Source organism: Suricata suricatta, chromosome 1 (assembly GCF_006229205.1).
Source record: "Suricata suricatta isolate VVHF042 chromosome 1, meerkat_22Aug2017_6uvM2_HiC, whole genome shotgun sequence".
NCBI classification, from domain to species: domain Eukaryota; kingdom Metazoa; phylum Chordata; class Mammalia; order Carnivora; family Herpestidae; genus Suricata; species Suricata suricatta.
In genome coordinates, this window is record NC_043700.1 from 24687330 (window position 1) to 24715148 (window position 27819).

A 27819-nucleotide genomic window follows, 5' to 3' on the forward strand; every position below is an offset into this window, starting at 1 on the left:
GCTTACAATAAGTAATTCTTTTTCTTCCTCACAGGTCTGCACGTCTGCTGGGATGACTCTACTTCAGGATGTGGTTTTCCTGGGCTTGTTTATCTGAGAAGTCTTTGTTTCGCCCTGCTGAGTATAGAATTCCAAGATGACAATTGGTTTTGTTTTTGCTCTTTAAAGTTACCATTTCATTTCTTTTTGGCTTGCAGAGTTTCTAATAAGAAGTCCATAAACATTCTATTGTGCTCTGTGACTTTTTCTCTCTAACTACTTTTAAGATTTTTCTCTTTATCATGGTTTTTCCACCAGTGTGATTATGGTGTGGCCTGGTTTAGTTTTCTTTATATTTGTCAGCACCTGGCTGTGGCCGGGCCCAAACAGACGGAGTTAGGCCACTCAATACTGACAAAATCCAAAAGCAGAGAAACCAGTGGTGGTGAAACAAGAAAGAAATTTATTTCAGTGAGACCAACGCTGGGAAGACAATGGACTAGCATCTCAAAGAAGTCTCCAAAGTGCTAAAAATACTTACAGGGTTTATATATAGAAAATGTGAGACAACGGTCAGTGAGTACATCCAGGTTGGCCGTGAAGGTCAAGTTGATATTCATCTTGAGGCCAATCATGGGTGGGGTCTTGCTGGGTGGGGGCAATCCTTATTGCGTGAGGGGGTAGTTTCAGGTCCCATCTGGGAATACTTTGCCCTCAGTGTTTTCTGCCTAAATTAAAAGATAAACTGGAAAGAACTTAGAAAGTTTGAGGTCAAAATGGAGGCAGTTGAAGTCTCCTAAATGCATATACAGTCTTTATATTGCCCCATAGGTCACAAGAGGCTCTAATTTTTTTTTCTATTTTCTCAGAGTGTGTCATTTTAGATTGCTACTACTGATACGTCTTCAAATTCATTACTTCCTTTTTCTACAGTGCCAAATGTGGTATCCATCCCCTCTAGAGATTATTTATTTATTTTTGAGGCACAGGGTCGGGGGAGCGATAGAGAGAGACAGAGAGAGAGAGAGAGCACATACGTGTGCAAGTGGGAGAGGGACAGAGAGTGAGAGAATCCTAAGCAGGTTCCATACTCTCAGCACAGACCCTGACACAGGGCTCAAACCCACGAAACATGAGATTATGACCTGAGCCTAAATCAAGAATCAAAGGACACTTAACTAAGCCACCCAGGCACCACCCCCCGCACTAAGAGATTTTTTTTTAATTTTCACATACTTTTCATCTTCAGAAATTCTATTTGTTTTTTTAATTTTTTTTTAATGTTTTATTTATTTTGGGTACAGAGAGAGATAGAGAATGAGAGGGGGAGAGGCAGAGAGAGGGAGACACAGAATCTGAAGCAGGCTCCAGGCTCTGAGCTTGCTGTCTGCACAGAGCCTGACGTGGGGCTCGAACCCACAAACGTGAGATCTGACCTGAGCCGAAGCCAGCCGCTCAACCGACTGAGCCACCCAGGCGCCCTCTATTTGTTTCTTTTTAAAAAAGCCCATCTCTCCCCTCATCTTTTTCCTTTAAATCATTGAGCATATTGAGTGCATTTATAATAGCTGTTAAAAGCCTGTCAATGCTACCATTTGTATCATTTCTGGATATGTTTCTGTTGTTTGTCTCATATAGTCTCCTAATTACTTGGCAGGTTTATTAATTTTTAACTGGTGGATGCCTGATATTTTCAGCTTACTGCCGTTCAGTCCGGACTTGTGTTGTAGTCTTTTAGAGAGAATTAACCTTTGTTCCAGCAGACAGGCACGTTAGTTACTGAGCAGTTTGATCCTTTCAGGGTTTTAAGCTTTCGAAGAGTCTATGATAGTTTTTACTCTAGACCCCAGAGTCTCAGGAGTTGACCTCACAACTAAGACATGACCCCTCTCGGTCTCAGGAGCGTGGTCAAGGGTTTCTCCACCCTGGCTGTGGGGAACGCAAACTAGTCCTAGTCCTGTATGAGCTCTGAGAATTGTCTGGCTTAGTGTTCTCCTTAATTGCTCCTTCTGGGCCTTGTGGAGGTTCACACGACATACCCACTTATTTTTATTCAGCTAAAGATTCAGGGGAACTCCCGCATAGATGCCAAAGCTCCTTCTCTAGGAACTTCTCATCAATTCCAACCAGCTTGGCCTTCCCAATCCACATAACTCCAATCTGTCTTTTCAACTCAGTAAGACTGTCTTCTCAGTGAGATCTGAGGTCTTTGAGTTCCTCTTCCCTGCACCTTTCAATTCTTGAAAATTGCGTTTAGAAGCGCCTGGGTGGTTCAGTCGGTTAAGCATCCAACTTCAGCTCAGGTCATGATCTCACAGTTCGTGGGTTCGAGCCCCTAGTTGGGCTCTGTGCTGACAGCTCTGAGCCTGGAGCCTGTCTTTGGATCCTGTGTTTCCCTCTCTCTCTGACCCTCCCCTGCTCATGCTCTCTCTCTCTCAAAAATAAATAAAAGCAGTAAAAAAAAATTAAAAAAAAAAGAAAATTGCGTTTAGACAGAAAGCCAGGGCGATATACGGTTCATCTTGTTTCCTTTCTCTCAGGTACAACAGTCCAGAACTGCCCATTGCCCAATGTCTGAAAACAACTATTTCATATATTTCTTTCCGCTTTTAGTAAGTCCAGACCCATTTTCTCTTGTCCAGAAGCAGACGTCTTACACTCCTCATAAAAAACGCAAATGTTATTTGCCACGGTTAAAGTTCGCCTCTCCCCTAGGCACCCCTCATTTGTCTTCTCAGGAAATACGGTCACAAGATCGTGTATCGTGGTGGTATTCTCTGGCGACTAGCTTGGACTCTAAAGCAATGACGACGGGGCAGTCGCCGGCTCGCCCGCGCAGCGACGTCCAAGCCCGTACTCTCCCGCGCGCGCCTCCCTTCCCCTCTTCTTCCCTTCCCCGTCGGCAGATGCGCGAGCGTTCCGCGCGCGCCCGCTCACTGCGCCTGCGCAGCGTGTGGACGCCACACGCTCCCGGAAGTGGGAGGTGTCCGCTCGAGTTTGTGTGGCCGCCGCCGCGGGAACGCGAGCCCGGTAATTTTTCAACGGAGAAAGGCGAGGTTTTCAGGTTTGGCCGGGTGAGAGCGAGCGAGTGTCGGGCTCCAGCAGCTCTCTTCTTACGTGACAGCCGGGATGGAGCACGAGCGGAGCAAACAGCCTGGCGGCGAGGCCGTGGCTCCCGCGCGGCTGGAGTCGCCCCGGTCCGAGTGTGGGGAGGAGCCGCAGAATCCGAATCCCGAGGTGAGTCCGCCCGCGCCCGGCTGTCGGTGCCCGGTCCTTCCGGACTCCCGCGTCCCTGTCTTCTAGGGTGTTCCGCCGAAACCGCAGCCCATCGACTCCCAACCCCGGCCGCTCCCCGCCCCGTTCCCTTCACCGGTGCCTTTCCTCGGGGTGGTTGTCACTGAGCCCCCTGTCGCCCGAATTCCCCTGTGGTAATGTGATGTGAGGAGATAGCCAAGCCGAGAAGTGCGTGAACTGTGGTTTTAGAAGTTCTGCTGGGAATTCTGCTCTAAATACTCGGTGCACACTGTTGCTGTAGTCATTCTGATTAGCCCTTTTAGGTACGTCGTGTTTTTAAAAATCGCACCGTATGCTCTAGGCATGACATTTCTATTTTTTAAAAATTTTTAATGTTTCTTATTTATTTTTGAGAGCGCGATCAGGGGAGGGTCAGAGAGAGAGGGGCATACAGAATCCAAAGCAGGCTCCAGGCTAGCTGTCAGCACCAAGCCCGACGCGGGGCTCGAACCCACGAGCCGTGATATAACCTGAGCCAAAGTCGGACGCTTAACCAACTGAGCCACTCGGGCGCCCCGAGGCATGTCATTTCTTTAGACCTGAAGTCCATTACCTCCCCCCTCCCACTCCAGCCTTAACAGAAGGTGGTTGTGCCTATTAGTCGGAGCTTTTGCCCACTTGCTACTATTTCAGACTGATATTCTGTAGGACTGATTTTCGTGATGGTTCTGACAGCTCATTGGTAGATCACTGTATAGAGCAAAATTGTAAAGAGGGTCTCAGAACTTACTTATTCATCTTGTTCGGCCGGTAGACATTATTGGGGACTAGCGCAGGCAGCTTGTAAATAATCCTAACGTTAAAGTTGGTCCATTTCACTTGAGTAACATATGTTGGGCACTCCCTAGAGTGGGTACTTGCAAGAGGCGTCCATGCTCTTGCTCTTCCTGAACAGCCAGTTCTCCGAATTGCGGCCAGAGTGGGCTTTTAATAACACGAATCTGATGTGTTTATCCATCTCAGTCTTCAGTTTGCTGCCCAGCAGGGCCTGGCTCCTTGCCTCCATTACTAACTTCATCTCCCACAAGTCTTCGCGTTTGCTCTGAGAGTCCATAGTTTTATTAGTTCTTTTATGGTGGATAGTCTTTTTTTTAATTAAAAAAAAATGCTTTATTTATTTTAAGTACAAGCAGGGGAGGGGCAGAGAGAGAGGGAGACACAGAACCAGAAGCAGGCTCCAGGCTCTGAGCTGTCAGCACCGAGCCCCGAGCCCCATGCGAGGCTTCAACCCACAAACCATGTGATCATGACCTGAGCTGAAGTCAGATGCTTAACCAACTGAGCCACCCAGGGGCCCTATGAGTAGACTTTCTAAGGTCTTTGGATGCTCCCTTTACCCTGCATGCCCTTTTTTGGGGGGGTCTTTTGCATGGCTACCCCGTTCTCTTTACTTTCAAAGAGGCCTCGGATGCTGCCTCTCTTTAAAGAACCTCTTTTCCATCCATCTCCCTTTTCAGTCTGAGATGCGGTCAATAACATCATCATGGAAGTTGGCTTAAAAATAATTGAATATACTTCAGTATATTTTGTAAGTCTTCACTCTTTGAGATGGTATAGCAACATAAGCCTTAGGTCTGTGTTCCACATTGATTTTAGTGACTTATAGTTGTTAAAAACTTATTGTTGGAATCTAATAAATGGTGTTACTTTTTTTTTTCAGTCTCAGTCAAGCAAAGTGTTTTGTTAGAACTCCGCTAAATCCATTTTCATTATTCCTAATGTCAGTTGTTTTTGTAAACCAATAGGTGTTACATTTTTATATTTTTAATGGGTTCACATTTCATCAGAACTCTTCTTTTGGAATGATTTTAATCAGGCTAAATTTGTGTGTGTGTGTGTAGTTGCAGATGTTTGTTTTGTAGGTAATGCAGTTTTTTGGCAATCATACGAAAACTTCCAGAATAACTATTTTCAAAAATATTATTTTAAAAATTTTTATTTTTACATTTATTTTATTTTTGAGAGACAAAGAGAGACAGAACAAGTGGGGAAGGGGCTGAGAGAGAGGGAGACACAGAATCTGAAGCCGGCTCCAGGCTTTAAGCTGTCAGCACAGAGCCTGACACGGGGCTCAAACCCATGAACCGCGAGATCATGACCTGAGTTGAAGTCAGATGCTTAACCAACTGACCCGCACAGGCACCCTGAAAATATTCTTGTTACAGAACAAGGTTTCTTTTGATAAACAGTTACCTTTTTTTACCTTAAAACGTTTTTTTTCCATGTTGAAGTAACAAGTTGTGTTCCTTGAAAGGAAAATCTTTTAAGTTTCAAGCTATTAATCCCTTTCTCATCACAGAAAATGACAGCAGTTGTGGAATACCTATCATGTAAAAGAAAATATGTAACTCAACTTTAAGTTCAAAGACATCTTTAAGTACTTACGGTAAGATAGTAAGCGTCTTTGGTATAAAAGTTTTTCATAGTTATTTCCCATAATGTAAATATTCTTACTTGCGATAATATAAATTGTACATTTATTTGGACACAGAAAAATTTCAAAACATCACAATACTGTGAAAGTGAATATTCCTCTCCATAATGTGGAATCTGCCTGCACTTTCCTCATTATATGTCTAGTACTTTATGTGACATAAAGTATGTCTATGGACATAGACATTGGGGAGGATGTCATTGTCAAATTATTTAGTAACATAATTATGCATTTTAGTAGATTTATAGCACATGTGGGGTTTTTAATATTTTCTTTTTGCTTCTTGGTGGGTTGACTTGAATAACCTTCTTCAGAAACCATTAGTGTAGACTTTAAATTTGGGAGCAGACATCGATCACTGAGAACCAGACCTTTACTGCCCTGAGCTTCATTGAAAGAGCTAGAGTTGGACCTGGGAGAGGAAGCAGATCTTACTTTACAGAAATCATGATTTACAGCAGATTAAAAAGAGACTTTAGTGTTATTTTGGGTAATTTTTGTAGCTACAGTTTTAGATAAGAACTAAGCAAGTGAATCAGAGAGAGGACTTAGCCAAAGAATAAATTTGCTTAAAGGGACTGAGCTCTGTTTTGGTAGACAAACTGTTACTCATTGTTGACCTAAATTTTAACCCTACTGAAGATGAAGTTTAAAATTCAATGTAAGTTTAAAAGACAAAGGATAAATTATCTTGATTAAATTCCAGCGACAAAGTAGCCAGGTATTGTAAATTTAATGTATTATTGAAAGCTAATTATTTCCATAGCTCTAGTCAAATATCAATGTAATAAAGTTTTTTAAACATTTGTTAACAAGAAATTTCAATATGGTTTTTCTTCAGTTTATGGACAATTCGCACATTGGGATTTCTGATCTCTTCCTCTGAAGAGATAGGAATAATTCTTGAGTACTCTAGCACAGTACCTGGCCTTACATTTCTAAGAAGTGTGTGTTGTATTCAACACACTTTTGAGAGCTTTGAGTGAGAAATAGTCCCTAAACCATTAGGATTAGTGTCAAGTCAGGGAACTTGGCCATGGTTATCCCTTCTTAATCTGTATTTAAACTTCATATGGGGACAATGTGGTAAATTGTGACTAAGTTAACAGACTTTAATGTGGATTAATGGTAAGTACCAAAGTCTTTTTTTTAATTGAGTTGTTTATTTTGTTACTGTCTTTTTTTTTTAATGTTTATTCATTTTTGAGAGAAAGAGGACACGCACTTGTGTGAGCTGAAGGGGCGGAAGTGGGGGGTACCAACTCAGGGCTTGAACCCACGAACCATGAGATCATGTCCTGAGTTGAAGTCAGATGCTCAAACGACTGAGCCACTCAGGCATCCCAGTACTAAAGTCTTGAAAATTCTGGAGCATACCTAATATTTGTAACATTGCATGTGGAAAATTATTCGCTTATAAATGGAACTTTGAAATGTGGCGTATTAATAATTTCGAACTACCAGTGGAGTGATTACAGTTGAGTCAAGTTTTTCCTAACATGGATTTTGATTTAAGAAAGGAAAGATTTCTGATACAGTAACTGTAGTTCTCCTGAATAATTGGTATACATGTAGATTTTGGAAATTGTGTGTTTTGAAACTGAATACATTTCCGTCTTTGCTTACGGTTTTAGGAGGTTATGAACTACATTTCTGTATCGTCCCTTTTGTTTTTATATCGGTCAATTTCTGGTAACTTAGTGAAATGAAGTCAGGTTAAAAAATTCTCAGCGGGGCGCTTGGGTGGCTCAGTTGGGTGAGCGGCTGGCTTCGGCTCAGGTCATGATCTCACAGTCCGTGGGTTCGAGCCCCGCGTCGGGCTCGGTGCTGACAGCTAGCTCAGAGCTTGGAGCCTGCTTCAGATTCTGTGTCTCCCTCCCTCTCTCTCTGACCCTCCCCTGCTCGTACTCTGTCTCTCCAAAATAAATAAAAACCATAAAAAAAATAAATAAATAAAAATAAATTCTCAGGAAGTCACTGACTTATACATGCATAATGTTGTAAAAGTTATTTTAAATATTGGTTTGTTTAGAAATTTTATAATGTTGTTTGTGGAAAGGTCTGTTCTACAATCTATGATGCTAACAAAGTTCCCAGTAATAGCCACGGTCGTATGGTGTTGGGAGCCTGATATACATAATCTCATTTAATCCTTATAATAACCTTGTTTAAATACTATTTACCATTACCAAAGACCAAATGCCACTTGGAACAGTTACTATTCTTTATTTTATAGATAAGGAAATGGAAGATCAGAAGCTAGTAAGTAACTACTCAAGGACATGCTGCCAGTAAATGGTCAGCTGAGGCTCTGTATTGAAGCACCAGCTATTTTTACTTAGCTTCATTTCCTTGAAGAAATCTCCTGACTCAGAGGAGAGCAGGGTAAATTGTATTGGAAACACGTCTTTTTTCTATGCACTTTTTGTTGAACTTGTAGTATGAATAGGCCTCAGGAGTTTGAATCTTTAAGGTATTTGTATTAATTACAAGCTTATATGTATGTGTGTGTGTGTGTATATATATATGTATATATATATATATACATATATATATATATATATATATTTTTTTTTTTGTAGAAAAAGCAACGATGTAGATTTGATGGCCAAGAAACAAAAGGATCTAAGTTCATTACTTCCAGTGCAAGTGATTTCAGTGACCCTGTTTACAAAGAGATTGCTATTACGAATGGATGCATTAATAGAATGAGTAAGGAAGAACTCAGAGCTAAGCTTTCAGAATTCAAGCTTGAAACCAGGTAATTAACAATAACTTTTTAAAAATACAGAAGTAGTATATGCTTATCCTAGAAAATCTTGAATACACTGAAGAATTAGCAGTCATCTGTCATCCTACCATAAAGAGCTAACCCTTATTACCAATTAAGAAAGCAGCTATAATTTATATTCTTGTGAGTCTTTATGTGCAACTTTGATTATTTCTGGCAGTCTCTTAGATAGTAGGCTAAGAGTGCTGAGTCGAAGAGTGAATATTTTGACAGTCTACAATCATGTATAGAAGTATCTATCTATTATTTCTACTAAATATATTTAAAAATTTTTTAGTTGCTCATTTGGTTGATGGTTAGTTATATCTTATTAATGAGATTGGATATATATTTTTTTTTCCACTTGTGTTATTTTTATAAAAAGGGTTTCTTTGAAACAAAGTAATTAAAAAAATTATTCACCTGCCAGGAAATATTTTTTTTCTGTTTTAGTTTCTAAAAATATGCAGAATGATAGTATGCATTATGTTTAACTGTATATTGAATGAGAAAACAGTGCAGCTTAGCCATCTTTGTGTGTATGTATCTTCAGTGAGATATATACACATTCAGTGTTCAGTAAATTTTTGCAAAACAGATCACTTTATTTTGACTTGGAACATGGGATAGGAATGAATGCCCTTTGGAATCCAGAAAAGCATGCAGATTTTTGATAGACCGTGAATTGTCAGCATCAGGAAAAGAATTGACTGCATGCAACAGATGAAAACATTTATTGTTTCTGGGTCCTCATTATCCTTTTTTTCTTATAAGCAATATTTATCCTCTTGCTTTAAAGTTGATTTGTTTTTTTGAGAGAGAGAGCACGAGTTGGGAAGGGGCAGAGAGAGGAGAGAGAGGATCCCAAGCAGGCTTTGCACCATCAGTGCAGAGCCAGACGCAGGGCACAAATCCACAAATTGTGAGATCATGAGCTGAGCCGAGATCAAGAGTTATCCAGGTGCTCCCATTTTGGTAATTTAGAAAATCTCAAGCAAATAAACATATTAAAATATTCTGTCTTAAAACAACAAACTGCTTACTTATCAATATTCTCATGAATAGGATTCCTTTTCAGTGGTGGTTTAGAAAGGAAAATAAAAGGTTAAATTAAAAAAAGTTTTAATGTTTATTTATTTTTGAGAGACAGAGACAGTGCAAGCGGGGAAGGGTCTCCTGAAGGGGCAGAGAGAGAGGGAGACACAGAATCCGAAGCAGGCTCCAGGCTCTGAGCTGTCAGCACAGAGCCCCACGAGAGGCCCCACCCTTGAACTGTGAGATGATGACCTGAGCCAAAGTCAGAGACTCAACTGACTGAGCCCCCCAGGCACCCCTGGACTTTTTAGTCACTCATCAGTGATGGGTCCAAGATACCTTAGTTGTCACTGCACACTAGTTACAATTTAGATCCTCTTATTTTACTGCCATTTTGTATCTGTAAACCATTAATAGGACTCAAACAGGTAACACTGAAGGAAGTCTGAGCACTAGTCATGACTTTTAATTTTTAGAAGAGATAACGTACATACTGTTTGAAGTACATGACCACCATTACCAGTCATTGTTACCTATTTAGAACAACCCTTTCTCCACCCACCATTTGTAGAACATGTATTTTGAAAATATCTATAATCTCCTAAATTAAATTCTATCTGTGACAAATTAAGAAACCTACTTCCAGTTAAGAGCCTATTGAGTATGACTGTTCTTCTGGACATGGTTTACACTAGGGTATCTTCTAAATGAGTTTTTGTAGTTAAGTAGTTAATAGACATTCAACTTTATATGCAAGGCTCATAATGCTTTCATATTCATATGGGCATTTTAATTGTCTAACCCACAAAATCCAAAGGAAAGGAAAGGTAGCATAAATATTCCATTTACCTGAATTTTCTTACTCTGAAATTTGTGTTTGGTCTGTAGAATAGTTCAACATTAATTTCAGTTTTTGTAGACGTGTATCATCTTGGTAAAGGCAGTATGGCTCTATAGGTAGTGTATGCTATCAAGGCCTATGGCTTGAAATATCAGTATAGGAGAAATGCTCTTGTGTACCACAAAAATGAAAAGTTACTTGTGAAGGAAAATACTGATCCTGTGTTACATTTGATTTTAATTCTTTGCTAACTTAGCTTTAAGTCTTGCTTTCTCTACATTTATCCTAGTTAATATTTGCTAAATTGTGCTGCAACTGCCAGTGTTCATTCAGTCCAGTGCCAGCAGGTAAGAGTTCACATTTTTGATTGTAAAACTCATCTAAGAGTTAATTTCCATTTTCTTTCCTTAGAGGAGTAAAGGATGTGCTAAAGAAAAGGCTGAAAAACTATTACAAGAAGCAGAAGCTGATGTTGAAAGAGAGCGATTGTGCTGACAGTTACTATGACTACATCTGTATCATTGATTTTGAAGCCACTTGTGAAGAGGGAAACCCACCTGAGTTCATACATGAAATAATTGAATTTCCTGTGGTTTTACTAAATACTCATACCTTGGAAATAGTAAGTGAATTGTTACATTTTGATTTTTCATTTTTAGCTGCATTGCTAGTAAAGTAGGGATCTCATTTGCTATTTTAAAGCTAGAATTAGAAGTCAGCAGTGGGCTGTTTGCTCTTGTATACTGTGTATCAGCTGGATTAATAGAAAAGCTGTAATAATGTAATTTCAGTGGCTACTTCTCTCCTTTTCCAGTAACTAAAATTACAGTGTTTTTTCTGTTTGCTTAGAACACATATCTGGCTGGACATCAGAATCTCTTAGGGACTTAAAAAAAAAAATGCCTGTCCCTCCTCCCAGAAATTCTGATTTAGTTGTTCTGTGGTGGGGCCCCTGACATCGGCATGTTTGTAAAGCTTCAGAGTGGGCATGCGGTCAGGATTGAAAACCACAGCTGGGCACTCCTATATGCTCTGAGCTCTAAAAACGGCAAATTACAGAAATTGCCTTTCAGCTTAGAAGTGGCCATCTTTCTGGTGAAAAGTTTTATGGGGCAAATGGCACTTGTAACCCTGGCTTTGAGCCATATAATATATTTGCTTTAGATACTTGTTGTCACTGTACTGTTGGTTTAGGAAGTCAGAAGGAGTTCTTCAAAACACTACTATTTGCCTTGTAAAATCCGAGCAGACATATATCATATATCATAGCGTCTCATCTATCCAAAAGTTTCTTCTGTTCCATCGCCAGTAGCCACCAAAACATTGGGAGCAAGAATAAAAGGTTTATGTATAAAAATGCACACATTTTTTTTTCTTAGTGTTATTCAAAATATCTTTTAGTTATAATCAGCCTATTTATATAATTTCCCTGTCCAAAGAAGATTAAAATCCATAAATTAAGAGGAAAAATGGGCTCCCCTTTACAGTTTCCCTTGCTAGTTCCTTCTTTCCTTCATACCCCCTAATATCGGATGCCCCAGGGTTCAATCCTAGGTTCTGGTCTCTACACAGATCTTCTCCCTTAGTCTCCTCTACTTTCATAGCTCTTAGAGACTCTGTATGCTAATGACTCCAAACTGTTTATTTCCATCCTGCACCTGTATCCCACATCCAGGCTGCTTATTCAACATTTCTGCCTGGACATTTGAACAGATAGACTTCTTAACGTTTCCCAAGGTGAATTTACTCTCCGCCTGTTGTATGTTCAGCTTTCCCTAGTTTCAGTGATGGTGGCTCTTATTTACTCAGTTCAGAGACCTTGAAATTATCCTGGATCCTCTGTTTTTCTCTCATCACACATCCAGACCAACTCCTGTTTGCTGTGCCTTCAGAATTCATCCAGAACCCAGCACTTAACTGCACTGCTGTGACTCTAGTCTGAGCCCCAATAATTTCTTGTTTGAATTTACTACATTCACCATCAAACGGGTCTCTGTTTCTATCCTTGTCCTCTAAACCTAGTCTCAACCCAGTGGGTGGAGTGATCCTTATAAAATAGAAGTCATTTCCCTTCTCTGCTCAAAACTCTTTAGTGGCTTTTCTTTTAACTCAGGAAAAAGCCATATTCCTTAACATAATCTGGCCTCTTACTACTTCCAATCATGCCATATTGACCTGCTTGCTGTTTCTCAGAAGTACCAGGCGGGTTCTACCCCTCACCTCCAGGGCTTTAGTTCTCATTCCTTTCTTCCAGAAGTTTTGCTATTTATTCCTCCCTCCCTCTCTTCCTTCCAGTCCTTCCTTAGTTCTCACCTTCTGCATAAAGGTGACTATTTAATAGTGTAGCTGAAACCATCTCCCACACCCAATTTTTCTGATCCTGCTTATCTGCTTTACTTTAATTTTAATTTCCCTTATCATTTGATAACTTACTATATAATCTGCTTATGTGGTTGCTAAATACTTGCTCATCTGGTGCGTAATTCTCTGTAGTATCATTCTGACAAAAGTGAATAATCTTTTATTAATGGTATATTTGATACTACCTGCTTGTATTGGCAAGTGAGGCTGCAGCATATTTTTCAAAGATTGTCATTGAAAATTATGAAAATATTGATACTTAAAAGGACAGAGCCTTCATTTATTTGAGAAATGCAGTTAAGTGGAATTTTTCCTTCTGCAATGTGTTTGGTAAGTAAAGAGCATCTAACCTTTGAAGTTGACATTCTTGGCTGTTCTTGAATATTGCTCTTTTACAAGCGTTAACCTTTATAACTTATTAGTTTAAGGTCCTAGTGTGAAGAAAGAATTTATTAGGAAGTGAAGCATTTACTTTTCTTAAGTAAATGTTTTGTGACTTCTGTCACTAAAAAACATTTTTTTCTCAGTATCTGCGTGGTGTTAGCTATTGCTGCCTTTAGGCTTCAAAATTGTCCTTAAGTTTTAACAAGTGACTTAGCATGTTCTAGTTTAGGGAGGCAATGTTGGGCTAGAGGAGAAAGCACTTGGAGGTCTGAGCTGGATGGTAACAGTACTGGCCTTATGAGTTCACGGACTTGTTGTGAGATAGGGAAGGCAAGCATGAAAGCTTCTCAGAGAGGATAGGGGCGCCTGGGTGGCTCAGTTGGTTAAGCGTCCGGCTTCAGCCCAGGTCATGATCTCACGGTTCGTGGGTTTGAGCCCCACGTCGGGCTCTGTGCTGACAGCTAGCTCAGAGCCTGAAGCCTGCTTCAGATTCTGTGTCTCCCTCTCTCTGACCCTCCCCTGCTCTCACTGTCTCTGTCTCTCAAAAATAAATAAAAACCATAAAAAAATCAAAGAGGATAAAAATTGCTACAAAAATACCGTATTATCACCCTTTAAACTACTGCATCTCATATAGTTCAATTTTGATTTTTCAGATTTTAGCTTAATGGAACCAGTGTAAAAATAATGACTATTCAAGAGTAAATGAGAGAGTAGTAATCTAGAGCTAATTTATTATACCTGAGATTGGCATTTTTTCCAAGGAATTTTTTATTATTTAAAAAGCTGTTAGCATCTTGAAGTTGAGGGTGTGTTATTAAGCGTTACAGTTTCAAGTATTACAAACAAAATTATAAACATTTTGCTTTTCAAGAAAATGTTTGAACTTTGAAGGCTTCCTTTCAGATACTCGTTTTATCTTAAAAAGTTTTAAACTATAGGCATAGTTAAAATTAAAGTGGTTTAGGAGTAGAGAATTACCCTGAAATGGTTAACATTCTAGAAAGGGTTATAAAATGAGCCCCTATAAAATTACGGTCTCTTGTGGCTTAATGTTTCATGTATCTTGTGTCATGTATCTGAAGTCATAGAAAATTCTTTAACTTGCTCTCCTTCTCTTGTAGGAAGATACATTTCAGCAGTATGTGAGACCAGAGATCAACACACAACTTTCTGATTTCTGCATCAACTTAACTGGAATTACTCAGGTTCTAATTCTATGTTCCTTTTTCTAGAGTTTGAAAGAGGTTCTGAAATTAGGGTTATATTTTAGTTTAAAAAATATTACGATTATAAACAGTTAATGTACTTTACTTACTTGAGAAAGATCTTTCGTATTATAATATTAAAAAAGTAGGAAAGCAGATTTTATACCTGGTATAAACCTTTCACAACCTTTCCTCTTCAGGACTGGTAATGATGAATCTAAAGGTTTAATTTGTTTGAGTGATTAGTAAAGTAGTCGTTACCATGCTAGACTTGGAGATGGAGTTTTAAAATGGATCTGTTTATAACCTAATGTTTTATTAGGTCTCTGATTTTTTATTCCAACGTGTTAGGGCCTTTGTTTTGTTAGTTCCTTTACTCATTTACTCACTCACTCAGCAAGTATTTGAGTGCCTATGTAGTACTTGCCAGGTACCGGGGATACAGAGATAGTTAAGTCCATCTCCTTAGGTCACTCGACAATCTGTATTCAGGAGGACAGACAGACCAAACCCGTGGTGACAGTATGCTTAGGAAGACTGATGAGGAAGTCATTGTTTCTTCAGGGTGGTATGGGCATCTTACAACAGATGGAATGGAGGGCTGTCCTGTGCCAGACTTCCTCAAGTTAGTGAACGTGGGCTGAATCATGATAGGTCAAGTGGCAGGAAAGAATGGCTGAGCATTTCATGTGTGCACGGTAGGACTGTAATGGTTGGGGATAGTTTGGGTGTGAATGGGCTAGTAAGAAGGCAGTCGAAAATAAAGCTAAAGTGGTAGGCAAGGGAGGCCAGGTCATGAAGAGTCTTGTGTGTCTTTTTACCCTGAAAGCCTTGGGGAGCGTTTGCAGGATTTTAAGTACAGAAGTGATGTGATGGATCAGTTGAGGAAGATCAGTCTGGGAGTGGTGTGTCATGGTGTGGAAAGACCTGAGCTTTGAGATAGGGAGACCATGGTAGAGGGCTGTGGCTTGCAGCTGGGAAGAGACTTCCTTTTCTCCACTCCAGAGAATTAGGAATCTACTAGGTTGAGGCCTTAAAAAAAAAGGAGGACCACTGGGGATGATCTTAAGTCTTCATTTCGGGGTGATTTTATACTTAACTTCAGAGCATCCCTAATGCCTGGCTGTGAACAATTTTTAAGTGTCTTAAAAATGAAATGTTAGGTGGCTCTCAGCCAAGGAAATCACCTAGACTTTAAATATCATAGATGAGACTTTCTCTTACTATTCCTTTCTTCTCAACTTTTGTGTCTGGGTATTTGTAGGACTACATGCAGCTACTCTGATTTTCATATATTTTACTTTTATATCCTCAGGATCAGGTGGACAGAGCTGATACCTTCCCTCAGGTACTAAAAAAAGTAATTGACTGGATGAAATTGAAGGAGTTAGGAACAAAGTATAAATATTGCATATTGACAGATGGGTGAGTATTTAGAAAAATTACCTTTTTAAATTTATTATTTAAAGATGAAAGATGTTCTTATTCATTTAACTTCTAGAATAACCACAAAAAGGGTAATTTAATGATAGTTCTTGGGTCTCCCGCTAGAGAGCGTATTTTTCTTCTCGCATTCTTATTTCTACTTAAACTTTGTATCCTAAGGATCAAAGAGAGGAGGAAAAGCAATGATAACAAACTAAGCCAGGACTAGAAGACTAGGGAAAGATAGATGTGAACATGTAAAACTAAAATGACTTTTTTTATCATGACACTTCCCTGCTCAAAGAAGTCCGAAACCTTCAGACTGGCTTTCAGGCCAGACCGGAAGCCTGTGTAGCCTGATCCACGGGCCGCTCTCTTCCACTCTGGTCCTGCCGGCCCTTGAACCGCATGGTGTGTCCTCTCTCTGTCATTCGTGCCATCCTCTCTACGGGAAGGCTCGCTTCCTTTACTACTGTTATTATTCAGGGCCCGTCTGTGTTACTCCACATACTGCAACTCACACTGAATTTCTTTTCCTGGACATCTTACAGTCTTTACATATTTACCATTTGTGTTGGCCTCTGCTAAATATTTTGATAGATCTGAACTTTATTTATGTAAGACTTAAATTTACAAGGTGATTAAAAATCCTTTCAGAGTAAGGACTTCGGCTACATGATAGTCTTCCATAATGCTTACTGTAGTCTGAACTCCAAGTTTTGTGTGCTCAAAAAGCATTTGTTAGGTGAAAAGCTTAGAGGGATGATCAGGAAGATTAAAACAAGGATTACGGGCATTGTGCCAAGGCAGATCCTAAATGATAATACTATTAAGATTGAAGAACAAAATCCTAATTGACTTCTGTTTCAAACTATGGACAGATTGCACACTGAAACTGAGATGTCACTGAAAGAATTTAGTGGCCCTTACATAGGAAAAAAAGCATTGAATGTAGTCACATTATAATTGTGTTTAAAAATAGAAATTTAGGAAAATGTTGATGAACCTCTTTAGAAATCTATTGATTTTTAAACGTGAACGAGCAGTGTTCCTGCTAAAGTCTATAGGTGTTTGTGTCATAACACAGTAAGTGTGGTTCTGTAAAACCCTCACATCCTGGGACATAGCTCGTACCTCCAGAAAGAATTTGGACCGCGCAGGCAAGCGGTTCAGATTAAGTGGAAGTTGCCTCAGAGAATATTACCAAGGCACAGAAGCAGTAGGGTCCTGGGGACAAGCACTCGTTTTTGCTTTTTTTTAAATACACTTGAAAGTACTCCTGTTACCAGTACGGCAGCTGAGTTGAGAGCTTTTTCTTTCTGCTGAAGGTTATACTTTTACGGCTATTGTATTGGTTCCCTTTTTCCTGGGAAAAACCATGTACAAACCAACACAGTGTCCATATTACACAACCACTATTTCCCTACTTAACTACGCGAGTTGACTGTTACGAAACGTATGCTGTAACACAACAAATTATATTCTAACTGCTGAATACCAGCTACTTTCATCTCAGAAATATGTTGTTCATTTGTTTTATTTCAAAGCACACCCTCAAAGAACTTCCCAATACAATACCCTTGGCATTAAAAGTAAGCTTTAGTAGAGTTATTTTAGGATTATGAAAAATAATTAACCACATAGAATTCTGCCCAGGTAATCGGAACCATGAAAGTGATCAGCGTGAGCCTAGTAAGAATTAGTCAGTTTGTGAGAAAGATTTAATACACCTGACATGTACTTTTCTTTGTTTTTTTAAAGTTTATTTTTGAAGTAGTATTTTGGAGGTAGAGAGGTTAATTTTCAAAGTTTGATGGTATGTGTGCATATCAGCAAGAAAAGTGACGTGTAAATGCAAAATAATTAGAATGACTTGACTTGTAAGAACAGTGTGGTATTTATTTCATTGTTTTTCACCTCTGTTTTTGATTTCACAAGTTCGTGGGATATGAGCAAGTTCCTGAACATTCAGTGCCGGCTAAGCAGACTCAAATATCCTCCGTTTGCTAAAAAGTGGATCAATATTCGAAAGTCGTATGGGAACTTTTACAAGGTAAAATTTTTGTTTTATTATATTGGCTCTTGGTGATAAACTTAACTACATTTTGCATGTACATTATACTGTGATTTACTTGGTGCTTTTCACAGGAAAAGGCAATATACCAGTGTAACTTTCTAATAATCCAAACATGAGTATGATCATGATCATATAAATTTAGAAAGTTGAGTGATTTTTCTTTAAATCTGTTACCATTATTTGAATAGGTTAACTGTATATACATGATCTTCAGTAATAGAGGTTTGAAACTATAGGGGTATTAATGTGAGAGTTGTTTGTGGAGCAAATGCTCCCCACTGAATTTTAATTTTAATTTTGTCAAATACATTTGTGTAGTGTCAGTTTTTAAAGTAGTTTTACAAGGCTTATGACAAATGGCAGCCATCTACTACGGCTCAGGATTTTCCAACTCTCTCTCCCTCCTCCGCTCCCCCTGGTTCTCCATTAGGTCTCTCTTGTTTTCCTGCTAGACCTATGTCACTCATGATTTTTCAAAAGATCTTTTGTTATGGAAACTTACAGAAGTATACAGAAGCTGACAGGTACAATGAACCCTTATGACCCACTTTTAGTACTTGTAATCTCATGGCCAATCTGTTTCATCTGTATCTCACGCACTTACCCTTTTCTTACTCTGTTGAAGCAGATCTCAAATGTTATTTATTTGATCTGTAAACATTCTGTAACTCCAAAAAGTACGGAACTCTTAAAAAACATAACCACCATACCATTATCACACCAAAAAGCCAACAGTAATTCCTTAATATTCTCAAATAGTCATAAATCATTTATTTTATTTTATTATTGTTATTTTTAATGTTTTATTTATTTTTGAGACAGGGACAGAGCATGAGCAGGGAGGGGCAGAGAGAGAGAGGGAGACACAGAATCTGAAGCAGGCTCCAGGCTCTGAGCTGTCAGCACAGTGTCTGACGCGGGAGTCAAACCCATGAACGTGAGATCATGACCTGAACTGAAGTCAGAGGCTTAACTGACTGAGCCATCCAGGCACCCCAATCATTTTCTTTTTAAATTTACTTAGTTACTTTTTTAAATTGAAGCATAGTTGATATCGATGTTGTATTAGTGTCGGGCATACAAGGTGGTGATTGGATAGTTCAGTTCATTAGGCCGCACTCACCATGATCCATGTTCCCGTCTGCCCGCGAACAGCCTTGTTGCAGGGTTGCTGACTGTGTCCCTGTGCTGCACATTTCATCCCTCGTTCCTTTATAACTGGGACTTGGTACCCCTAATGCACCTTCACCTTATTTTTTTCTTTTATCTTTTGTGTTTTGAATCAGGATCAGAATAGGGTCCACACATTTACAGTTGGTTTGCCATGTCTCTTAAGTTTTTTTAATCTCTAATTAAATTCCTTTTCCACCTTGTTTTTCTCTTAAGCAATGTATCTTATTTTTTTAAGAAACAGCCTTTTGTTTTGTAGGTTTTCCCACTGTCTGCATTTTACTAATGTGATAATTAACTCAAATGTGTCTCTATCCTCTGTGTTTCATGTAAATTTGTAGGGTCTTAGTTATATTTAGGCTTTTTCCCCCTCCCCCGTACCTCCCAGGTGACCATCCATTCTTATGTTAGGACATCTTCCTCAAACCTTTATTTATTCTAAGGATAATTATTAATAGTTTAATAATTAGTGAAGCCATAACATAATTTTTAAGTCTGCCTAAAAATATCTATAGTTCACAGTGCATTAGAGTGTTCAGAAAGTTGTAGATATATTAAGGCAATAGTATTGCCAGTGCTCTTTTTTAATACATTTTTTAAAAGTTTATTTATTTATTTTGAGGCAAAGGAAGAGGCAGAGACAGAAGGAGAGAGAATCCCAAGCAGGTTCTGCTGTCACCACAGAGCTGAACGCGGGGCTTGGACTCATGAACCGTGAGATCATGATCTTAGCTGAAATCAAGGGTCAGATGCTTAAGCAACTGAGCCCCCTAGGTACCCCAACTAGTGCTCTTTTGAGCAGAGAATAATATTTCTTTGTGAATCTGTGTATGTGGACCAGTTTATTAGGCTGCTCTTTTCTATGTGGTTTTCCTCTGTTCATAAAGTTATCGACTATAATGCCAATTAGTGTAAGTTGAGGAAACTTAACATTTATCTTTTTAAAATGTTTCCTTCTCTCTCTCTCTCTCTCTCTCTCTCTCTCTCCCTCTTTATCCAAGCAGGTCTAAAAGTCTTAGCACAAATTTTTAGTATATAGGAGTCTAACAATGTATGGTCTTTGGCAAGTAAAGAGTATTCTTTTTTCCAGGGATGCCTGGGTGGCTCCGTTGGCTAAAGTGTCTGACTCTTGGTTTTGGCTCAGGTCATCATCTCATGGTTTGAGTTTGAGTCCTGAGTTGGGCTCTGCTTGGGAGTTTTCTCTCTTTCTCTCTCTGCCCCTCCCCTGCATGCATGCTCTTTCTTTCTCCCTCTTTCTCAAAGTAAACTTTAAAAATTTATATTCTTTTTTAAAACCAAAAACTACTCCTCATTCAGCCTTCCTTAGGAGTGGAAATAGATCACTAAATTTGGAATTAATCTCTTTCCTCTTCATAAATTTAAAAAATTCGTAGGGCAAACGTAATACTTTTCTGTTTAATAACTGACTTAAACTTAAAATGGTTTGATTTTTCTATAAGTCGGCTGAAACAGTGTGAATAAAAATACAGCCTATAGACGCAATTTTATACAAGATTTTAGAAAATAAAAAAGCTTATTTCTGCATGGCACGATCAGACTCAAATGGAGGTTTAGCATTTATTAAGTGTGAACATGTTCATTTTCAATTTCTTTTGTAGTTCTTTATATGCATTGAAATGTCATTTTTGAAGTAAAAGGATGAAGTATACATTGGTAAGGTCATCGCTGTTTTCATTCTTTTGGTTTTGTCTTTTTTTCCTGGACGAATACTCAGTTCTGGGTGGAACTTGAGACCAGCTTGCACTGGGATGAGAGTTTCTCTGCTTGCTCTTCATGTTGTTAAGTAAGACGAGGTTTCCCCACACATGGGAAGGATTGAAAGCTACAGTGACATATTCCTTGCTTTTCTGTGAATGACCGGACCCTCTTCTTTTGCAGAAATCTACAACTATTCTGTTTTTCTTTTTAAGTTTGTTTATTTTGAGAGGGAGAGAGCACAAGCAGGGGAGAGGGGGAGAGAGAGAATCCCCAGCAGGCTCCTCACTGTCCCCACAGAGCCCAACTCAGAGGCTCAGTCTCACAAACTGCAGGGTCATGACCTGAGCCAAAATCCAGAGTCAGACTTGACCAACTGAGCCACCCAGGTGCCCCTAAATCCACAACTATTCTAAAGGCAGATCAGTAAATCTCTTCTCTAGTGTACAATCAGACTGTATGTTACAAAGCTCTTTTCAAAGTCAAGGTCTGCGACTGAGCAGAAGATCTTGAGAGAGGGTTTTTTACCTAGTCGCACTCTGGTGTTGAAAGGGAGGAAAAATACTGTCTAATTTTCTACAGTTTTTCCAGATGGCTTACATTAAGTCTTGAGACTTGCTAATAGCTTTTCTCACTATCAAGCCTGAGCAAAAGAAAGTGTGAACATTAAAAATTTTTTTGCAATATGATGTTCCCAAAGATTCAGTTTCCTTTGAAATCCAGGAATCTTATCATTTGAAGGGGTGTGTTTTCTCCGGGGTCTGACAGGGACTGGTTGACTTGGCTTATGTGACGCAGACGTCTAGGCTAGTTTCTGCAGCTCTTCTGCAGACCAGTCGGCGAATTCCGGCGTTCTGCTGTCCTGCCGTGCATCTTTCCCGTCAGGCACTGCGCTGAGCCTCTTGCCAGGCCAGAGGAAGTGTGAGGTTTATGTGCTCTTTATCCAGGTTTTCACACAGCTTTTCAGTTTTAGGCAGGATTGAGTGAATTGGCCCCTTGTTTGATAGGGCTAATAATTTTTTTGGCACCAGGATTTTTCCTGTTATCTCTGATTTATTTTATGGTAAAATATGCATCATAGTATGCACCATGTTAACCATTTTAACTGTACAATTTAGTGCAGGTTGGACATTCATACTCTCATGCATCCATTTCCAGTCCTGTTTCATCTTCCAAAACCAGAAATTCTGTACCTTTTAGACAGTGCCTCCCTGTTCCCAGCCCCTGGCAGCCACCATTCCACTTTCTCTGTGAATTGTACCACTCTAGGTACCTCATATAAGGGAATCTTCTGGCATTTTGTGTGTGTGTGTGACGGGCATATTGCATTTAGCGTAATGTCTTCAAGATTTGTATGTGCTGTAGTAGGTGTCAGAATGGCCTTCCTTTGTAAAGCTAAATAATACTCCGTTGTTTTGAGAAGTCCTTTCCTTTTGAAGGCTGAATGATATTTCATTGTCTTAATAGACCACCTTAGCTAGTCATCTGTTGATGGTCACTTGGGTTGCCTCCACCTTCTGGCCATTGTGAATAATGCTCCAGTGAACATGCATGTGCAAATATGGAGTCCCTACTTTCATGCTTTCAACTTCTCTGGGTGTATACCCAGAAGTGGAATTGGATCATATGGAAATTCTATGTTTAATTTTTTGAGGACCTCCCAAATGGTTTTCCATAGTGACTGCCATGGTTTACATTCTCACCAGCAATGCACAGGGGCTCCAGTTTTTCTGCATCCTTGTCAGCACTTATTTTCCATTATCTTTTTTCTTTCTTTTTTTAAATTTTTATTTTTTTTAATATTTATTCATTTTTGAGAGTGGGGGAGAGAGTGAGTGAGCACCTATGCACCAGCGGGAGGAGGGCGGAGAGCGGGGTATGGGAGGGAGATGGAATGGGGCGATGGGAACAGAGGATCCAAAGCAGGCTCTGCACTCACAACACAGAGCCTGACATGGGGCTCGAACACACAGACCCTGATATCATGACCTGAGCCAAACTCTACTTAACTAAATGAGCCACCTAGGCACCCTTCTTTTTTTCTTTTTCTTTTTCTTTTTTTTATTAATGGCCATCTAATGGGTATGAAGTGGTATCTCATTGTGGTTTTGATTTGTATGTGATGTTGAGCAGTTTTTTATGTTCTTTTTGGCACATTTGTATTATGTCTTTGTAAAAATGTCTATATAAGTCTTTTTTGCCCATTTTGAAATCAAGCAATTTTTTTAATTGTTGAGTTTTAGGAATTATTTGTATATTCTGGATATTAATACTTTTATAGATCTATGATTTCCAAATATTTTCTTCCATTCCATGGGTTGCCTTTTGCTGTTGATAGTATATCCTTTTATATACAAAAGTTTTAAATTTTAATGAAGTTCCAGTTTATCTAGTTTTTCTTTTGTTGCCTCTGCTTTTGGTGACATATCCAAGAAACCAGTGCCAAATCCAGTGTCCTGCAACTTTTCCCTTAGGTTTTCTTAGAATTTTGTAGTTGTGACTCTTAGGTTTTAGTTTTTGATCCATTAAAAAAAAATTTTTTTTTTAATGTTTATTTTGAAGAGAGATAGAGCATGAAAGGGGAAGGGGCAGAGAGAGACGGAGACAGAATCAGAAAAAGGCTCCAGGCTCTGAGCTGTCGGCACAGAGTCTGACACGGGGCTCGAACCCACGAACCGTGAGATCATGACCTGAGCCGAAGTCAGCCGTTTAACTGACTGAGCCACCCAGGCACCCCTGATCCATTTTGAGTTAATGTTTTGCTAGTGACTGCACTGAATTTGTAGATTGTTAGGTATTTCTGATTGCTTAGCAATATTAAATCCTTCAGTTTATGGACATGTCTTCCCATTTAATTTCTTTCAGCAACATTTTGTAGTTTTTGATATACAAGTCTTTCAAACTTCTTTGGTTAAAGGTTTTTTGTTTGTTTTTGCTACTGAAGTGGAATTCTTTTCTTACTATCCCTTTTGGATTATTCACTGTTATTGTATAGAAATGCAACTGAATTTTATAAGTTTATTTATTTCTTTTGAGAGAGACAGAGCACACGCAGGTGCGAGCAGGTAAGGGGCAGAGGGAGAGGCGGAAAGAGAATCCCAAACTGATTTTTTTAAGTTTATTTATTTCTTTTGAGAGAGACAGAGCACACGCTGGTGCGAGCAAGTAAGGGGCAGAGGAAGAGGCGGAAAGAGAATCCCAAGCTGATAGCACAGAACCCTGTGCGGGGCTCGAAAGCGTGAACCATGAGATAGACTTGAGCCGAAATCATGAGTCAGTTGGACATGTAACTGCCCGGGTCCCCAAGGTGCAATGCAATTGATTTTTGAGTGCCAGTTTTATATCCTATGTCTTTGCTGTCTTTGCTCTTTGCTTATTAGTTCTGACAGTTTTTTGGTGGAATCCTCAGAATTTTCTAAATATAAGATCATGATACTTGGAAACATAGGTAACTTGTTCCTTTCCAGTGCAGAAGCCATTTTTTTTTGCCTGCTTATTCTGGTTAGAACTTCTGATACCATTTTGAATGGAGAAAATGGGCGTCCTTATCTTGTTCCTGATCTTAGAGGAGGAGCTTTCGGTCTTTTTATCATTGAATATGGTGTACACTGTAAATTTTTTATATATAGACTTTATTATTTTGAGGTAGGTTTCTTCTCTTCCTAGTTTGTTGAGAGTTTTTATCATGACTGTTTAATTTTGTCACATGCCTTTTCTGCATCAGTTTAGATGATCATGTGTTTTTTTCCCTTCATTCTGTTCATGTGGTTTGTTACATTGATTGTTTTTTGTATATTGAACCATCCTTGCTTTCTAGGACTAAATCCCACTTGTTCTTGGTGTATAATCCTTTTAATATGGTGCTGAATTTGGTTTGCTAGTATTGTTGAGGATTTTTGCGTCAGTATTTATAAAGGATCTTGGTCTTTGGTTTTCTTGTGGTGTCTTTGCCTGGCCTCCATGTCAGAGAAATGCTGACCCTGTTAAATGATTTAGGAAGCGTTCCCTCTTCAGTTTTTTTTGCAAGAGTTTGGGAAGGATCGGTGTTAATATTTCTTTAAATGTTTTGTGGAATTCACCAGTGAGGCCATCTGGTCCTGGGCTTCTCTTGCTTGGGAGGTTTTCGATAACCAGTTCTTCAGTCCTTCTTACTTGTTGTAGGTCTGTTCAGGTTTTGTTTTTTTAACAATTCAGTCGTGGTGGGTTGTGTGTCTAGGGATAGTCCATTTTACCTAAGTTGTTCAGTGTGTTGGGAAAGTTACTTTTGGAAGCTCATTTTCTAGGTGATATTTAGTGAAAGGACCAGAAGGCATTGCAATATTCCAATTTAGGATAATTATTGATGTTTATCATGTTTCTTTTATATCATTTGCTTTGGGATTCTCCCAATAACCCAGTGAGTAACAGTATAACTGTTAGTCTTATTTTTTAAAGTTTATTTTTGAGGAAGAGAGAGCACACACATGAATGGGGGTGGGGCGTAGAGAGGCAGAGCAAATCCCAAGCAGGCTCCACGATCAGCACATAGTCCAGTGCAGGGCTTGATCTCACAACTGTGAGATCCTGACCTGAGCCGAAATCAAGAGTCAGTCACTTAACTGACTGAGCCACCCATGTGCCCCTACTCTTATAGGTAAAGAAGCTGAGGCCCCAAGATGCATAGGTGACATAGCTTACACACTATAGAATGTAAAGCTTAACAAATCTTCCCAGTAGTGATACACAGAAGATAAGATGGTTGGTGCTTCTCAAAAGTGGAGGGGTATTGAAATTTGGGTGTGAGATTTTATATTCATCAAATATTTAAATAAATTTAAATATATATATTTAAGTAGGTCGAAAAATACCACATGATAATGTCTTTCATGATCTTCCTCATTTTTCTTAAGTTTATTTATTTATTTTTGAGAAAGACAGAGACCGTGTGAGTGGGGGAGAGGGAGAGAGAATCCCAAGCAGGCTCTGCATTGTCAGCTTAGAGCCCAATGCAGGGCTCGAACTCACATGACCTGAGCCAAAACCAAGTCAGACATTCAACTGACTGAGCCACACCAGTGCCCTGATCTTTATTATCTTTAGTCATAGAAAGGCTAGATTTCTTTTGGTAGATCTACTGAAGGAGTTTGTCAAGTAAAATAACACATCACAGTAAAATACCATACAAAAGAATGTTTGGGTTGGAATGGTAGAGCTTTAACCTGATGTCTAGAACAGTGCATTTCCTTTCATAAATGATTTGTCAAATTACAAAACTGCAGATTCTTTAGATGTCTTGAGGATTCCATCTATTGATATGTATTTTCATCTATAACTTCATTTTTTTAAGCTCTGAAGGTTTGAGTTATTTATTTGCTTCATTTTACCAAGGGTATTTGCCCTTTGCCTAACTTTAGCTATTACTGTTGTCAATTTCTTATTTTTCACAGTGATTTATAGAATACTACAGAATTATTTACTAAGCTGTTTATTTTTCAGGTTCCGAGAAGCCAGACCAAATTGACAATAATGCTTGAAAAGCTAGGAATGGATTATGATGGGCGTCCTCACAGTGGTCTTGACGACTCTAAGAACATTGCCCGAATAGCAGTTCGAATGCTGCAAGATGGGTGTGAACTCCGAGTTAATGAGAAAATGCATGCGGGGCAGCTAATGAGTGTGTCGTCTTCGTTACCAATAGAGGGCACCCCAGCTCCACTAATGCCGCACTCTAGAAAATAGCAGCATTTTTGCCCTCTGCCCGTGGATCATTCACTCTAACTGGAGTTGCTACAAAGAGGTAGCAGATGAATGCTTGTTGAATTAGTCCTGCAGTGCAAAATTTAAGCACCTTAAACATTTAAACTCTTACTACAGTTACAGTTCTATATTAAGTGTGTGAACAGATTCTGTGGGGAGGGCAGATTGAATTTTTGTCACCAGCACTTTTAATATGAGCGGTATTTGTTACACAGTAACAGTTCCTGCTTAGACATGAATTTTATAATTTAACGTGTCCAAGATGTGTCCCTTTCAGTTTTAAAATGCAAATGCTTTATTGGCTCTCCCCTCAAATGTCCTATCGTATTGCTATTAAACTATGAAATGTATTTCTACATTAACATCATTAGATCAAGTCGTTTCTAACCGTGCAGAAAAGATTGTAAGGCCTTATGTAGCCTTTGGGTTAAGAATATCCTAGTCCTTTTGATTTTTGAAGTCTGTATGTGAAGTTCACCTGTGCACAGTGAATTTCATAAAGTACTTGGTACACATATCTGCCCAAATTTCTTTTCAGTTTATAGTTGGGAGACTTGTGTGGCAGATTATAGGGTCTTGCGAAAAATTCGGTTACTGGTGAGATTAATGGAAGGTCAGAAGACAATACCATTTAAAAGAACTTAAAGGCTGTACCTTGAACTTCAGAACACATAAACATATCATTGGGTTTGTTTTCTTGGTTTTTGGTTCCCCTCCCTCTTGTGACATATATATGCCCTAATTCTTAAATCTAAGAGACCATGCTTTGAAATTCACTAAAAATAAGGGTTACCACTTAATTTTGCTTTTGTATTCAATAGTATGAGTAAGGTTAATAAAGTCAAATAGTGCTTTTTATCATATCTTATGTTTTTATTAAAACTTTATTTTACATAGTACCACTGTTAATTCTTATAAAAATGTAAGTATGTTCATGGAGTTGAGAAAGTAAAACTCTTACCTAGAAGCTAAAAATATTTTCTGAATTGAATTTCCCTCTATAGCCTTCATGGAACAATTTGCTTCTTTTCTTTCACTTTCTATTAGTAGTTATGATGCTATTTTATTTTAATGATTTATATAATAAATGAATTTTGTTGAGGCTTTCAATCCTGGTGATTGGAAAAAAGGAGGCATTTTTCTGTCTGAGAATTCTCTCCACAAAGCTGTAGAAGGAATAAGAATCTGCCTTTGAGCAGTAGTTATAGAATAAGAATAAGGAATAACAAGTGGATAATAGAAGACACAAAGGAATATGATGTCCTTATCCTTAGACAAACTGATATGGATTGTAGTAAGACAAGGAAATCTAGATGTTAGATTTATGCAGTAAACTTTGGGATGAAATGGATATATGCTGAGATTTTTGTGAATCCCAATAATGCCATT

The 27819-nt window shown here is 38.9% G+C and overlaps 1 protein-coding gene across 1 annotated transcript; it reads left to right on the top strand.

Moving 5' to 3' along the window:
* Positions 1-2984: 2984 nt before the first annotated feature.
* Positions 2985-27293, top strand: ERI1 (exoribonuclease 1). The gene is made up of 7 exons (XM_029935403.1): positions 2985-3216; positions 8290-8468; positions 10765-10975; positions 14223-14306; positions 15622-15731; positions 17670-17784; positions 26170-27293. The coding sequence occupies exons 1-7, from the start codon at positions 3109-3111 to the stop codon at positions 26410-26412; spliced, it is 1050 nt and encodes a 349-aa protein (XP_029791263.1). The 5' UTR covers positions 2985-3108; the 3' UTR covers positions 26413-27293.
* The last annotated feature ends 526 nt before the right edge of the window (positions 27294-27819 follow it).

What these genes read in the sequence shown, in the direction of transcription:
- ERI1 (XM_029935403.1), top strand. Translation starts at nt 3,109, where the DNA reads ATGGAGCACGAGCGGAGCAAACAGCCTGGCGGCGAGGCCGTGGCTCCC. An exon ending in ATACTCATACCTTGGAAATA is followed by an intron (nt 10,976 to 14,222) that starts GTAAGTGAATTG and finishes CTTCTCTTGTAG; the next exon opens with GAAGATACATTTCAGCAGTA. An exon ending in TATTGCATATTGACAGATGG is followed by an intron (nt 15,732 to 17,669) that starts GTGAGTATTTAG and finishes TGATTTCACAAG; the next exon opens with TTCGTGGGATATGAGCAAGT.